General features: G+C 42.8%; 1 protein-coding gene across 1 annotated transcript; it reads right to left on the reverse strand.

The window, feature by feature from the left end:
- Window positions 1–1,013: 1,013 nt before the first annotated feature.
- Window positions 1,014–11,684, reverse strand: vgf (VGF nerve growth factor inducible). The gene is made up of 2 exons (XM_046381496.1): window positions 11,553–11,684; window positions 1,014–4,730 (listed from the first exon to the last, which is right to left on the reverse strand). Exon 2 carries the CDS (start codon window positions 4,678–4,680, stop codon window positions 2,518–2,520), a length of 2,163 nt encoding a protein of 720 aa, XP_046237452.1. The 5' UTR covers window positions 4,681–4,730; window positions 11,553–11,684; the 3' UTR covers window positions 1,014–2,517.
- Between the last annotated feature and the right edge of the window lie 3,267 nt (window positions 11,685–14,951).

The raw sequence follows: 14,951 nt of genomic DNA on the forward strand, positions 1-14,951 counted from the left end.
TAGTCTTGTAGGTGAGTGCTACAGAAGTATTCAGAGATAGACTGACTTGATTTGATATTTTCATGGGAAAAATAACACCAGCCTTCTTGATTAAAACACACATGTTGGATTAAAGAATAGCATTCTTTCACCATTGTATTCTCCTCTAAAAGTGCCAGCTGTAAAAGAATGCAATATAGAGTTTGGTCAGGGTTTGGCACCATAGCAACAAGGTAATTTAAGTTATGCAAAAGGATGAGTCATCCATTATAGTGGTGTGAGCATGGCTTTCATAGTCCTGTTATGAAATATGCTTTTTGGTGCACTGTATGCCATTATGAAGGGCTCTGGTGGGTCTGTGTGTGCATATATATTGAAAAGGAGGTGTTCTCATGACAAATTTTGGTGCATTTTAATACCATCATTAAAACAATACACAAATAAAATGCATTAATTTTAAGAGATAAGTATAGCAAACGGATTCGGCATAAGGCCATTTCCAAATTACACATGATCTTGATTTCATCTCTAAGAGATGATAGTTATGTTTAGTCACGTACGGACATGAGTCCTTTTGGATCACTCAATATACTGATGCGAGTTACTTGAGTCCTTTGAGTCCTGTGAGTCAGTATTACCAAGAACCTACTGGTGAAACCCACCTCCAAAGTTCTCTTGGGTCATGCAAGTCAGAATCCCCACAATCAAGGGTGCAAGCGATATCCCCATGACTATAAGAATGTTTGCTTCCAACAGCAAAAGATATAAGCTACACGTTAGATTGCTATGTGGTGTCATGTCTTTGGGATAAATAAAGTTAAGACGAGTATTAAATAAACATAATGTATAGTAACTTTTACTGTTGACAACCCATGTAAATTCAAACTTTAAATTGTGCCATTCATTGTCCTTAAAACCTACTCCATTTGTTTTAGTGGTTGTTAGGAACAAACTGTTGCAACAAACAGCATGAATTACATGCAGCGTTTGCTACCTTATTTGTCAGCAAGGGACTCAGGGAGCTGACGGAGTTGAGTTAGAAAAACTTCCAGCATGGCCGAAAATATAGCCGATCTGGCTCATATGGGTCATGCGGTAATCAGCTGAGCCAAGTGAGTGTAACCGAGAGCCATAAAAATCTCGATTACAGTCACGTGTCCTGTACATCCAGGTTGGTTTGCCTCAGTGAGTCCCATGCACTCACTCAACTCAGCCGGTTACAGCCTGATCCAAGTGATCCAGATCGGCTATGTTTTCTAACCCGACCTTGTCGAATCCCCAAGTTCCCTGATGATTAAAAAAAAAAAATAGCAACCACTGCTAGTCGATTTGTTGCATCAGTTTCTTGCTAACAACTACTGAGAACAAACGGCATAGGTTATAAAGAGATTATGAATGGAGCAATATATAATTTTGTATAAATTTATATAGGTTATTAGCTTTAAGTATGCCAAAGACTCAACAGATCCAGGTTTATTATGAGGGGGATTTGTGAAGCTTGGGTTATTTTTTGCATCTGAGTGAATTAACTGAGTGACGGAGGACTTGAGCATGTCTAGTTATGTCAGCTCATACACTATATAGCCAAAAGTATGCAGACGTGTGGTCTGGGGTTGTTATTACTGGTTCCGACTAGGTCCCTTTGTTCCAATGAAAGAAGGAAGGTAAATCTTAAAGCTCCAGTACACTGTGATATTTTAAACAATAGTGAGATTCCAACTTTGTGTGCTCCCCTTTCCTGTTATAACATGAAAATGCCCTCAACTGCAACAATCACCTTTGGGATAAACCAGAACTGAGCCACAGCATTCGACCTCACTAATGCTCTTACGGCTGGAAGGAAAAAAATTTCCTGCAGCCAGATTTCAAAATTTGGTGGAAAGCCTGAAACCAGAAGGGTGGAGGCTATTATAGCAGAATATTAAAGAACACAATTTAGGAATCACATGTTCAACTATCACATAGGACTGGAACATACTTCTGGCCACAACGTGTATGTCACTTTTGAGAGACTCTCTTAAGTGAAATATTGTTCAAATGTCCCTGCCTGAGATAATTACACAAATGTTGTGTTTGTGTTTAGAGAGCAAAATTCCATCAGCCATGAAACATTTTCCAGCATCCATCACTGTCTATAATTCATCCGACTCTCACTCTCTGATTCAGGTTTTTTCTTTTTTTTAAAAGATACAGATAATGACATATTTAAGTGTCCTCCTTTGTTGGCATTGTAAAATGTCCAAATGGAGAATGTTGTCATGCTGCTTTCCGACAGACCCGTTTCTCCTCCTTAACAGAAGAATGAGGACCTGTATGTTTCCTTAACAATTCCATTTTATCCAGACTACCTCTGGAAAGTTTTCTGTAACGTCCTTGTCAAAAATACAACTAATCAAAATAGAGGAAAGAAACTTGTTACATACAGTATGTAAAACAAAACAAATACCAGGAAAACAAAATCCACAAAAATCCACTGCTTTCTGCTAATCTCTCCTCTTTTCCTCTTTTCCTTATTCTTGCTCTCCTCTCATTCACCTTTCAGTCCAATATTTGCAGTCTCTTCATGAGTATCTGCTGCATGTATTTCTCCAGATCATCACGGTTACTACTGTCTGGCTGCTTTCCAACCACAAAATAATCTTCATTTCTTGTCACTGCTGGTGCCGGGTAATAAAACTGCTTCTGTGGAGGAGGGATCACTTGAGGAGGTGAATGTGGTTTAGGAATGGGTAAAATGTTCTGAAATGTTCGGGGGTACAGTGGCAGTGGGTAGCTGATGTAGTAAGGCTTCTGTTGGAGACCTGCTGGGGGTTTTCTCAGCTGGGGTTGGACCCAGCTATGGTAACGGTGTTTGGGAGTGAAACTGTAGGTGTTACCTATGGAATTTCCCAGGAAGTTGTTGATGGTGTGGGTGGATTTGGGGGCATTGTAACGAGGTTTGGGTCTGGGAAGAGGAGGAAAATAGATGGGATAGTAGTCTGGGTAGGGCCTCATCTGGTGGTAAGATGGGTGTGTGTAGGGGTAAAAAGGGTAGCCAGACTTGGGTGATTTGATCCAGAGGTCCTGTTTTACTGACAGAGGCTTTTGAGGTTTGGGCCAAGGATTTTGATTGGCTTGCAGAGGCCTTTCAAGTTTGCTCCAGAGATCCTGCGATTTTATTGGTGATTTCCCCTGAAATCTTGTTTTGTGGAGATTGAAAGCTGGAGAGGATTGTTTAGAGATGGGGAATTTATTTTGATTTGCTGAAATCAAAAATGTCAAGAAACCATTGGTTGATGATAATGAAGAAGACAGTGGAGTTGGAGGTTGTTGCCAATGAGACATCATCTCGAGTGGCACATCTTTCTTCTTCTTCCTTTCTACATCACTGATGATGTCCACCACATCATCAGCAGGAAGGTGGAGCTTACTGGAGATCTCTATCAGCTTGTCGATGGTCTGGGGATCGATATCGTCTTCCTCCATCACTTCCTGTTGCTCATCGGACCTCTTGTCCTCTAGAGCATTGGAGAGAGATGAGCTGTACTTCTTATTTCCATTATTCTGTTTGACCATGTAGCGCAGCAGCATGTCTGAGGCGATGTCAGCCAACTTCTCCTCTTCCATCTTAGCTCTCTGTGCCTCAGCTGCCTGCCTCCTTATCTCCTCCTGCTCCGCTTTAGCCTGAGCCTCCTCCTCTTCAGGACTTAACAACTCCTCATCTTCCTCTTCCTCCAGTTCATTATCTTCTGTCACCTCCTGCTCTTCTGGAATCTGGGACTGTGCTGCTTTACTACCAGCATAATTACTATTCTCAAAGTCATCCATAAAATTCCCTCTGAATGTTGGGAAGTTCATGGCTTTTTGTGTCTCCTCTTGCCATTTGAGTTTCTTCTTAGACATGGCGAGGTCACTGCTTTTGTTGACCGGTATGATGTTCTTGTAACTGCTGTAACCTCTGCTCTCTCTCTGGTTTAGCTCGGAATCACCCTCCCTCTTAGTGGCAGTGTTTAAACGAGGAGACTCCTTCATCACGGTTTCGAGGCTCTTCAGTTCCTCGGGACTGAGCTGCTCTTCCTCTTCACTGCTGCCATGTTCAGGGCTGTTTGTTCCATGACGCCTCTTTTCCCCTTCTATGTCTGGACTAACAAGCTGCTGCTCTGTCTGAGCCTGGATGGTCTGGCTTGTGGTATGACTGGTCACCTTCTCTGTCATCTTCTCCTCTTCTTCTTGAGCTTTCTTAATCTCTTCTTCTTGCTCTTTCTCTTGCTCCTTCCCCTGTGCAGCCATCAGCAGCTCCAACTCCTGTCGTCCATCTCGGTCTCTGGCTGCTCCCTCCATCATTCTTGCTTTTCTGTATGCCTCTTCTTTTTTAATCTCCTCTGTTTCATCCTTCATATCTTCTTCCATCCCATCACGCCCCTGTCCCTCCCTCCTTGTCTCTACTTGTGAGAGATTCAGTGCCTCCAGTAAAACCGCTGCAAGTGTTTTGGGATCCACATCTTCAAAGAGTTCCTCTTCTTCCCCTGCTTTCTCTTTCTCCATTGATTGTCTTTCCTCATCCTTTCTTTGTTCGTCCTCTGACACCCACAAGCCAGGGAGAGTGTCTCTGTGTGGGTTACTGACTTTTCCAGGGGTGGTGGTGGATAAATGGAGGAAGGAGGCCCCTGTCAGAAGAATCAGGAGGGTAAGGGCACTTGAGGCATTGTGGTTCCCAGTCATGGCCACTCAAAGCAGGACTGGCTCTGAGAAGGTAGCTGGATCAGATATACCTGAAGGAGAGATAAAAATGCAGTTGCACATCTTTAAGTAAAGGAGGTTTCAGGTTTCATAACTGTCTGACTTCTTGCAAAGTTGCACAAAATCACAGCAGTATCACAGAATTTATTTTTTTTTTACCTGGGTCCACACGTTGACTGTTTCTGATTCAACTAGCACTGTTACATGAAGTTGTGGTTTCTCAATTGAAATAGCTTTGGGAGCCTAACAGTTAGCCAATCAGCCCTATAGGTAGGACTAATGGCATTGTCAAATTGTTCATGTCCTGTATGTGCCTCCATCCTTGTGTACTATATCATTTTGTTTTCATTATTGTGTGATGAAAGTCTAAAAGAACTGGCTCGTTTTCTGAAAATATGGTCTAAGTATACCCTCTGCTGGTGATCTGCTAGACTCTTTTTGAATTGTGTGTAACAACATGAGTAAAGTCAAGCTCATGAGAGTTTGCATAGCTTGGTTTAGGTATCAGCAATCAAAAGCAATTTTTTGGTGGAAATGAACTTAAGAAAATGGGTTACCACAAGAAAAGCTCGCCTAATGAGGATAGTTACTCGGCTGGTGCAACCACACTACAAAAATCACTTACTGATAGCAGTTTTGTAGATTCCCAGGAACTAGTGTTGATGTTACCACCCACCTAGCAACTGCAGCAATGACAAGTGCAGTCTCCACTGTGCTATCTCTCCCACCAGCTCTGCTCCTGAGTCCCGGGTTTCACCATCAGAAGGTAAGTTATTGCAGCTGTCATGATGTTGCTGTTTTCATGACTGAGTTCTGCATAAAATGTCTGACTTAGTCCTAAGACTGTTTGAGTATGAATTGTTTGGTTTAATATTGGGGTGAGACTACATAGTTTTTGCATAATTTGCCATTCTTATCAAATATTGGCTACACTTCTGAGTCATAATTCATATAGACTGAACCAAACTTGTCATCATTAAAATATACAGTAAAATGGGAAAATGAACGCCCCTCCCCATGGACACTGGTTAGAGTGAAGGTCATTGTCAGACTGCAGATGAAAATGAACTATAACAAGGTGACAATTCAGTCTGATATCAAGTCAAAAAACATCTTTCTTTTTTTTTTTTAGATTATTCTTCACCTCACGATGCTACTAAAGAGTTGAGATACTGAGAATATTCTGTGTTAATGATAATGAATCACATTAAAGTTGAGAGATGAGAGTTGTCATTGTCTGTCAGCTTTAATGCTACAATGCATTCATTCATTATCTATACCTGCTAATTCTTTCAATGGTAGTCTGTCTGGTTTTTTTAAGTCCCAAAATAGGCCGTCCCTGCCTCTCAGTGTGAGCTGGGATTGGTTCCTGCCCTCTGTGACCATGCAATCAAACATTCAATCCCTGCGTTTTTATTTCTTGCAATTTCAAAAAACGACTGTTTCAATCCTCATCGATAACACTTATGATCATATTTGCTTATGCTTTGGCTTTAGACTGCATTTTATTTAGCAAACATTTCTGTACAGCTGCTTAATTCTTCACAAAACTTGCTTCCGTTCAATCAAAGAGGGTCTAGTTTACATCTTTACACATTATTGAAAAAAATATATACCATTTCCAAAACTCAAGCACAATTTCATGTTCAAAGGTTAAGAATGAGGCTTTGCAGTTATTTTTGTTGTTAGGATTAGGCTATGCAATACCAACATATGCAGTGCTCAACGCGACAAAACAAATAGTATAGTTACATAATACATGACTGTTACTCACACCTTGCTCTGGGTTAGTGAATTCATCATGTGGCTCGCCATTTCATTTGCGAAAAATCCACATAATCATATTTACCTTTCAAAAATTCCACATAAATAAGTTAGCAAAATGTATGTATTTCTGATTTTTTATTCATTCATTCATTTGTGTTGCTTCCGTCTTTGTTTCTGTGTTTTCTGTGTTTGTTGTTTTTGTGTACTTCTTGTTACTTGGATGTGGAATGGCAAGATTAGTTTTTGGCTTTTTCTATTTTTCGGAATTAATATGTCGACATCAGGAGACCCAGAGTCTTTCCAGAATGGACTCAATGCAGACCTGCAGGTTTCCCTGCACGGATTTCAGCTCATGAGAGAAGACCGGAAAACAAAGGAGAGTGGTAAGAGGAAGGAAGCGGGGATGGCGATGGTTATGAGTGACAGATGGTGTAGCTAACCCTGAGCACATCACTGTACATGTAAAACATCGTACACATATTATTGAACCGTTGGCCATGCGATTTCGGCCATATTACCTGCCACGGAGTTCTCCCATGTCATCGCCTGGTGTCACAGCCGCAAACCGTGCACTCCCATACCCTTCTTCTCATCTCAGGAGACTTCAACCATGTCACCTGTCCTCCACTCTCCCCACTTTCACACAGTATGTTACATGCCACCATGCTAGGGACAGTATGACTGTGGGCTTACTATACATGCCTACAGCCCCACCCTGCTTGGTAGCTCAGATCACAACCTGATTCACCTGGTTCTGCAAACCTGTGGTAAAACAACAATCGCCAAACACAACAAGCTGAGAGCCTGTTTCGAGAACACTGACTAGGAGGTGCTGTATGGATTACATGGCGCGGACATTGACAGCCTGACACACTGCATTATAGACTATATGAAGTTCTGTGTAGAGAACACCATGCACCAACGGTGCAGTGTTTCCCTAACAATACACTGTGGGTGACCCCGAGAAGAAGGGGGCTTTTAGATCTGGGGACAAGGAAGAGCTGAGGAAGGTGTGAAAGGAACTCAAAAAGAAAATAAAAGAAGACAAGGACAGCTACGGGAGGAAGATGGAGGAACAGGTACAGAGGAAAAATACAAGGGAGGTCTGGAGAGGACTGAAAACAGTCTCGGGATATAGCTGGTACAGTGAGAAGGGCCCCGAACCTGGAGACCGGGCATGGGCTAATGAATTTAATCTGTTTTTCAACAGATTTGATTCTGAACACACCCTCTCTCCCACTCTCCCCTCAGACCAGCCTGCATCCCAACCAAGTCCTCTGTGACTGCCCCTCCTTCCTCACCCCCGCAACACCCACATCTTCTGCACCTCCCATGGACCACTTACTTCACACTTCTCATCTCCTCCCCTCCCTGAAGTCAGGAGAACCACACACCTCAACCCTCCTCTCCCTCAGCCCCCACCTCACTATACACCCCCCTTCCAACCTCTGCATAACAAATGTTCAGGTGAGAAGAGAACTACAGAGGATCAAGATGTGAAAAGCTACAGGTCTAGATGGCATTAGCTCCAGACTGCTCAGGGACTGTGCAGACCGGCTCTGTCAGCTGGTACTGTACGTCTTTAACCTGGGCCTCAGTTTAAAGAAGGTTTCAGTTCTGTGGAAGACTTCCGCCGTGGTTCCAGTACCAAAGATCGTATATGCCAAGCACTTCAGACCTGTGGCTTTAATCTCACACCTGATGAAGACCACGGAGAGGCTCATAATTAACCACCTCCGACCCCTGGTGAGCACCAATCTGGACCCCCTGCAGCTTGCCTTCTGATCAGGCATTGGGGTGAATGACGCTGGCATCTACCTGCTGCACAGATCCCTCCTGCACCTTGAGCAGCTTGGAGACATTGTGAGGGTCATGTTTTTTGACTTCACGAGTGCCTTTAACACCACACAGCCGTCGCTGCTCAAAGGGAAGCTGGAAAGAGCGGGAATGGACAGCCAGCTGGCTGTGTGGGTCATCGACCTCAACAACGGACCACAGTATGCGAGGCTTCATGGCTGTGTGTCTGTCTCCCTTTTCTGTTTACCCTGCACACATCGGACTTTCACTACAACACAAACAGCTGCCATATCCAGAGGTTCTCTGATGATACAGCCATCGTTGGATGACAATCAAAGGGGAACGACATGGAATACACAAAGGTGGCTAAGGACTTTGTCGACTGGTGTGAACTCAGTCACCTTCACATCAGTGCCAACAAGACAAAGGAGATGGTGACTGACTTCAGTAGGAAAATCCAGAGACGTGACATTGAGATAGTGGGCACATGCAGGTACCTGGGTGTCCACATTAACAACAAATTGGTCGGACAGCTCTAGTGTTCTGTAAGAAAAAGACAAAGTTGCCTACACCTGTTGAGGAGACTGAGTTCCTTCGGAGCGTGCAGGACACTGCAGAGGACTTTTTACGATGCTGTGGTCACATCAGTAACTTTCTACACTGTGGTCTGCTGGAGTGGTGGAATCACAGAGAAGGACAAGAAAAGACTGAACAAGTTGATAAAGAGGGTCTCTTCTGGGCTGTCCTCTGGAGGTGGGTGAGAGGAGGATGTTGGCCAAGCTGTCAAGCATCCTGAACAACCTCTTTCATTCTCTGTATGAGATGGTGGGGACCCTAAGAAGCTCCTTCAGTTGCAGACTGCTGCACCCACAGTGCAAGAAGGAATGCTATCGAAGGTCCTTTATCCTGACAGCAGTCAGAGTCTACAACATCAGTGGACTCGGACTCGGACTCGGACTAGCACTAGGACTGCTGCTGTGATTCATCCACTCCTACAGGACTACCTACAGGACAATATCTATAGCCCATTATTTATTTACTCCTCATGTACCACCCACTACTTTACAAAACATCAGACACTTTATTTTTCCCACCTGTGCGCGCGCACACACACACACACACACAATGCAATACTCCTTTGGGAGATATTAAATTTGTTGATTGTTCATGATATTCATGATGGTTATAGAACTTCATCCACCATACCTCTCTACATTGACTGTATATATGTGTATATCCTCGACACAACAGCAACAACAACAATATAACCTTTTATTTTTTATAATCTTATCTTTTTTTTGTATAATTTTTTGTACTTTTGCACTGTCTTGTCCTGCTAAAGGTTGGTTGCTGTAACAACTAGATTTCCCCTCAGAGATCAATAAAGTCTCATCTTTCTACTTTATATTTCAGCTAGGAAATGTGAGCATTCACATGCAACAACAACTTTGCATTACATGTGAAAAAAATTCACATAACACCGGCACAGGTGTACTGTTTATCTTGTCAAATTTCATATTCGACAAGAGAACATACATTTTATATGTACTTTTTCTCATACCCACATCTAATTAGCTGGATTAGGTGCGTTCAGCCAGTGAAGAACTGAATGGCACCGAATCTTGTGCTCGACTGAAACCCTATTTTATCTAATCAGGTGTGGGCAGAGTAGAAAAAGATCAAAATACACAATTATGTGGCTGGCCAGAGATAGTATGTTTTTATTTTTGGCCAATAGAGTAGCATTACTCATTTCAGCTCAGCACCAAAGAAAGTTTCTGATGCTGCTTGGCCCAGAAGTTGGGGGGAGGCGGGAGCTGTTGCTGCCCTTGGTGCTGAAATCTTCAACGCATCACTATGATGTTCAACAAGTGCAGTGATATTGACTGGCTAGTTTAAAATAGATTACAGCAGAACATGTATGCTATTACCATACCTTCTTTGCAACAGGCAAGATGTCTACATATATATCTGTCCGCTCTCTAGTAGAGAGTTTCTGAGATGTACACGTTTAAAATGTATGCAGCTAGAGGTAACTTACATTGCTTTAATAACATGCTCTTCTTTTGATGAACCAGTGCTGTGCTGCAGGGCAACACACATTCTCTTTGCCGCCGTTCACTGCGAGTGATGCTGTAGTTTTGTCTAATCTTCTATTCTAAGCCAAGCAAGAAAAATCTGCAATATCTCACCTGATTAGTGTGCAGTTGTTTCACAACACTCAGGTTTTTGGAGGTTTTTTTTAGGAACATCCAGGAAACAAGTTTATTTCTGATGGAAACACTGAAGGTGAGATAACAGATTAAGTGACTGGTTGAGGAGGGCATATTCTGCAGTAAAGGCAGTGTAGGTGGCTGTATTGCAGTAGAGGTCTGGTGGGGGCAAAAATGCAGTGAATTATCAAGATAGGCAAGATCTAATGTGACTGATCTTATCCTCCATGAATAAATAAAAAAATACCTTGGTTATTTTATGATCTCCAGCAGAAGGCTGGTTTTCTGACATGAGCATGTTACGCTGTGGCTTATACCAGCAAAACAGATTAATCTATTTCTGAGAGGCAAGAATCAAGAAATATCTGTCGGCATAAAGCCACCTCCAGACTTCTGTAAACATGACTAACCTCCCTGCAGCCTACACACTAACAGTAAAACCTTTGAACCCCCCAACAAAGGACATTTTCTACTCATTTTCACTGTGGTATCACAGCATTTTTACTGTGAATGGATATTTTTTTTTGCTATAAGCGAGTCATGGTGATGACTAGAAATGACAATAATTGTGATGATGATGAGGAGGAGGAGGAGGAGGAGGAAGAGGAAGAGGAGAAGGACAATGAGGCCACCTCTGTTTTCACCATAAACAAAGAAATATGGCAGTCCAAGTATACATTCAGCTCCCATGGGGGCCGCACTTCACCACAACATTATGCAAAGTCTCATTTAAAACTACTTATATGTCTGTGAGCCATTGACTGAAAATGTGTGATTGAATTTCTGCGTATATTAAAATGCATTACACGTCACAGCTCTAAGTCAACCTGCTCCAACTTGACAATCAGAAATCACATACAAACTGTACATATATATATATTTTTTTTAATTTTAGCTGATATGATCTGCACAACAGCTTTGGTTTGGCTACAAAGCATTCAGAGTGATTGTTTTGTTGTTGTTTTTTTGTTTGTTTGTTTGTTTTTTTTTAAACATCTCTCTGTATTGATAACCAGCCAGTCTCAACAGATTTCATTTTCACCACAAAATGTACAGCAATAATAAGCTGACACTCACATGCAGTCGATGTGGTTGTAGAGAGGAGATTCCAGCTTCCCCTCCTCGTCACGTCACGCTCAAAGCTGTTTGAAGTCCCGCTGTGACACGGAGACCGCAACTGCCTGCCTGTACTGCGTGGGTCGCGGTGACTTGTTGTCTTACGTTAAGCGTCACTACTTATTATTGTTTGTTCATTCCAGTTACGGTCTCCTCAGCATTTCACTCCAGGGATTCCGCTCCTTGTCTGATTTATTTTCAGACGGCTGCAGCTCTCTTATACCTCCACCTCCCGGCCCCATGTGATTCCTGCGTCAAGCAGTCCACATTGACGTCAGCAGACTAGATTTCGTTCATAAAATTTTTCTGCAACCAGCACCACCCCTCCTTCCCCCACCCCCACCCTTTCATCGAACCAATTAGATGCAGTCCTCTGGCTGCTGAACAAACAGAATTATTCTATCAATAAAATCCAACAAAAATGAACTCATGTTGGGCTGGTAAGGCTGATCAGAAATTCACCTTATCACAGCCACATTTATCAGAAGATACGCATTAGCGATGTAAGAGATTGTCATACCAGAAAGCACCTCATATATGCTCATCACTTTTAACCATGAATTGAATTGAATTAAATATAATAGTGATACACACCAATCAGCCACATTAAACATTAAAACCACCTGTTTGATAATTTGTAGCCCCCCCTCGTGCTGCCAAACCAGCTCTAACCTGTCAGGAGAAGGACCTCTGGGGGGTATTTTGTGGTCGAATGTTGGATCTTCTGGGTCTTGTGCATTGAAGGTGGGGGCCTCCAGGTGGGAGATGGGTTCTGCTTATTCCAGTGCAACCTAAAGATTCTCGATCAGGTTGGAATCTGGGGAGTCTGCTGGCTGTAGCTGTGATACTTGAGACATTCCTGAGCTGTTTTCAAAAGGTGATGAGGTATATTGTCCAGCTAGGAGAAGGCTTATGCTGACAGGAAGCGGTTGCTGTAGGGGGATTGGTCTGCAGTGTTTAGGTGGGTGGCATGCGTCAAAGAACATCCACATGATTGCCAGAGCTTAAAGTTTCCCTATAGACCATTGCACTGTAAAGCGATGATTAATGTTATTCACTTTACCTGTCAGTGTTTTTAATGTTGCGGCTGATCAGTGTAGTGTTTACATGCAGTGGAGGTGGCTGGTTTGCAGGGGGTGTGTGATGTGAAAACTGAGTTATTAAGGTAGGCAAAATCTAATATGTGAGTTCTAGTGAACATTAACTGATGCAGAGTTATGATGAATGAAGATGTGGCTGCTGGGGGGGGGGCATCAATAAGAATGTTCCTTTCATTTATTGGGATGCAAACAAATGCACATTGGGTGGGGATATATTTGTGTATTTGTGTGTGTGGTTTTGCAACTGAACGCACACAGGGGTGGAAAATCACAGCTCAACACCCGTAACAATATGCACGTTTAACAGAATAGAGCAGCAGTCTTAGATGCACTCTCCCCAGAACTTTCTAATCCACAAGTGGCGACTGTGCTCTCGTGTCAGTGATTGATTACTGCAGAGGCAACCAAGCAGATTGTTCAGAGGGGGTCAGTCCTTCACCAGAATGAGTGATCTTACTCTCCATATATGTACACCAAGCCACCCAGCTTAGTTATACGACTCTTCTTCTCTCTGCAGAGGGTAGGTGTTCTGGCCTGAGTGGATCACTACAGTTTAAATCAGCGAAGCGGGTTAACAATCTGCCTCTGAGAGGCAAGAATCAAGAAAAATCACTCAACATAAAGCCACTGCCACACACATCACCACAAACACACCATCCCTAACATGAAGCATGGTAGTGGCAACATCATGCTGTGGTGATGCCTCTCAGCAGCCAGCCATGGAAGGCTCATAAAGGTAGAGGATAAAATGAATACAGCAAAATATAGGGAAATCCTGGAGGACAATTTTGATTCAGTCTGCAAGAAAACTACAACTTGGGAGAGCACTTATTTTTCAGTAAGAGAATGACCTGAAGCATACAGCGAAAGCCTCACAAAAGTGATTCAAAAACAGCGAGGCGAATGTTCTGGTGTGGCCGAGTCAAAGCCCGGACCTCATTCAATAGAGAATTTGTGGCTGGACATGAAAAGGGCTGTTCATGTCAGATCCCTGTGCAACCTGGCAGAGGTTGAGCAGTTTTACAAAGAATGGAGTAAAGTTGCAGTTCTATATCTTCATTAATTGACATTTCTTTGAATACATTTGTTTTCATTTTGACATGACTTTTTTTTTTAACAAAAAAAAGCAAAATTATATTGACTATGATTCCATTTATAAAAGTAATAAAAGGGGAAAACATCCGAGTGGGTGAATACTTTTTACTGGCACTGTATTTATGCAAAGTTAAGCAGCAGCAGCACCATCTGCTGGTCACTACCTACACTGTGAGGACTGTCCCCCCCATGTTCCCCTGTGTGCTCCTCCATGTTTTCCAGTCCCTAGTGTTTTAGTTTGTTGTTTGTCTGCTTTGTCTGTGTTGGTGTGTGTGTGTGTCCAGAGCTGGGCGTGGTGACCTACTTTTTTCTCCTGCCTTCCTACCTGCACACCTGCCGCTCATCTTCTGCAGTCAGCTCCACCCCAAGACAGCAGTATAATGAGATCGGTTCATTCACTCCATCTCCGCCAGATTGTTCAGTCCCACAATGGTAAAACACCTTCAAGCAAAAAACTCTCTCTTAATGATTTTTCTCTTGCTTCTTGCTTGTGAGCCTTGAGTAATTTTGCCTGTGGGGTGGGAGGTTAGAGTAAGAGCAGACAAACAGAGATATGTAGCAACAGCAATAATACCAGAGGTGCTGGAATTATAGATAATGATAATGATGAAGTATACAGAAGGCAATGATGTTTATAACAAAAGTGATAGCAACAATAATGGTAGTAGCTGTACAGTGTAGTAAGAGTATTAAAATAGATTATGACTAAACAGTAGTAATCGCAGGAGGTTTCGGGCAGGACCGCAGCAGCAGGTCCAACCACGATCCATGGGAACCTGAGAGACGAGAAAGCACAAGAACTCCAGGGAAGAAGTTAAGTTAGTAACATGCATTAATGGGACATAAATGTGTGCAGAAGGAGAGGGAGAGGAAGAGAGAGAAGCTCAGTGCATCATGGGAGATTCCCCTGGCAGTCTAAGCCTATAGCAGCATAACTAGGGGCCAGCCTAGGCCAGCCCTAACTATAAGTTTTATCAAAAGGGAAAGTACCATAGCAATCACTGGAAGAAGTGCTCTGATCATGGGTCCTACTTCTGCCTAAATTTTAGAACTTCACATGCACTTCAGGAAACAGGAAAGTTCAGTATGCTGCTACATGCTAATGATGGGTGTTTGCCGACTCATTACACAGAGCTTCAAGGAACAATGCATAGTATATACTTTG

This window comes from Scatophagus argus, chromosome 23 (assembly GCF_020382885.2).
Source record: "Scatophagus argus isolate fScaArg1 chromosome 23, fScaArg1.pri, whole genome shotgun sequence".
Taxonomy (NCBI): Eukaryota; Metazoa; Chordata; class Actinopteri; family Scatophagidae; genus Scatophagus; species Scatophagus argus.

Coding starts and splice junctions, on each gene's coding strand:
- vgf (XM_046381496.1), bottom strand. CDS start 4,680: ATGACTGGGAACCACAATGCCTCAAGTGCCCTTACCCTCCTGATTCTT.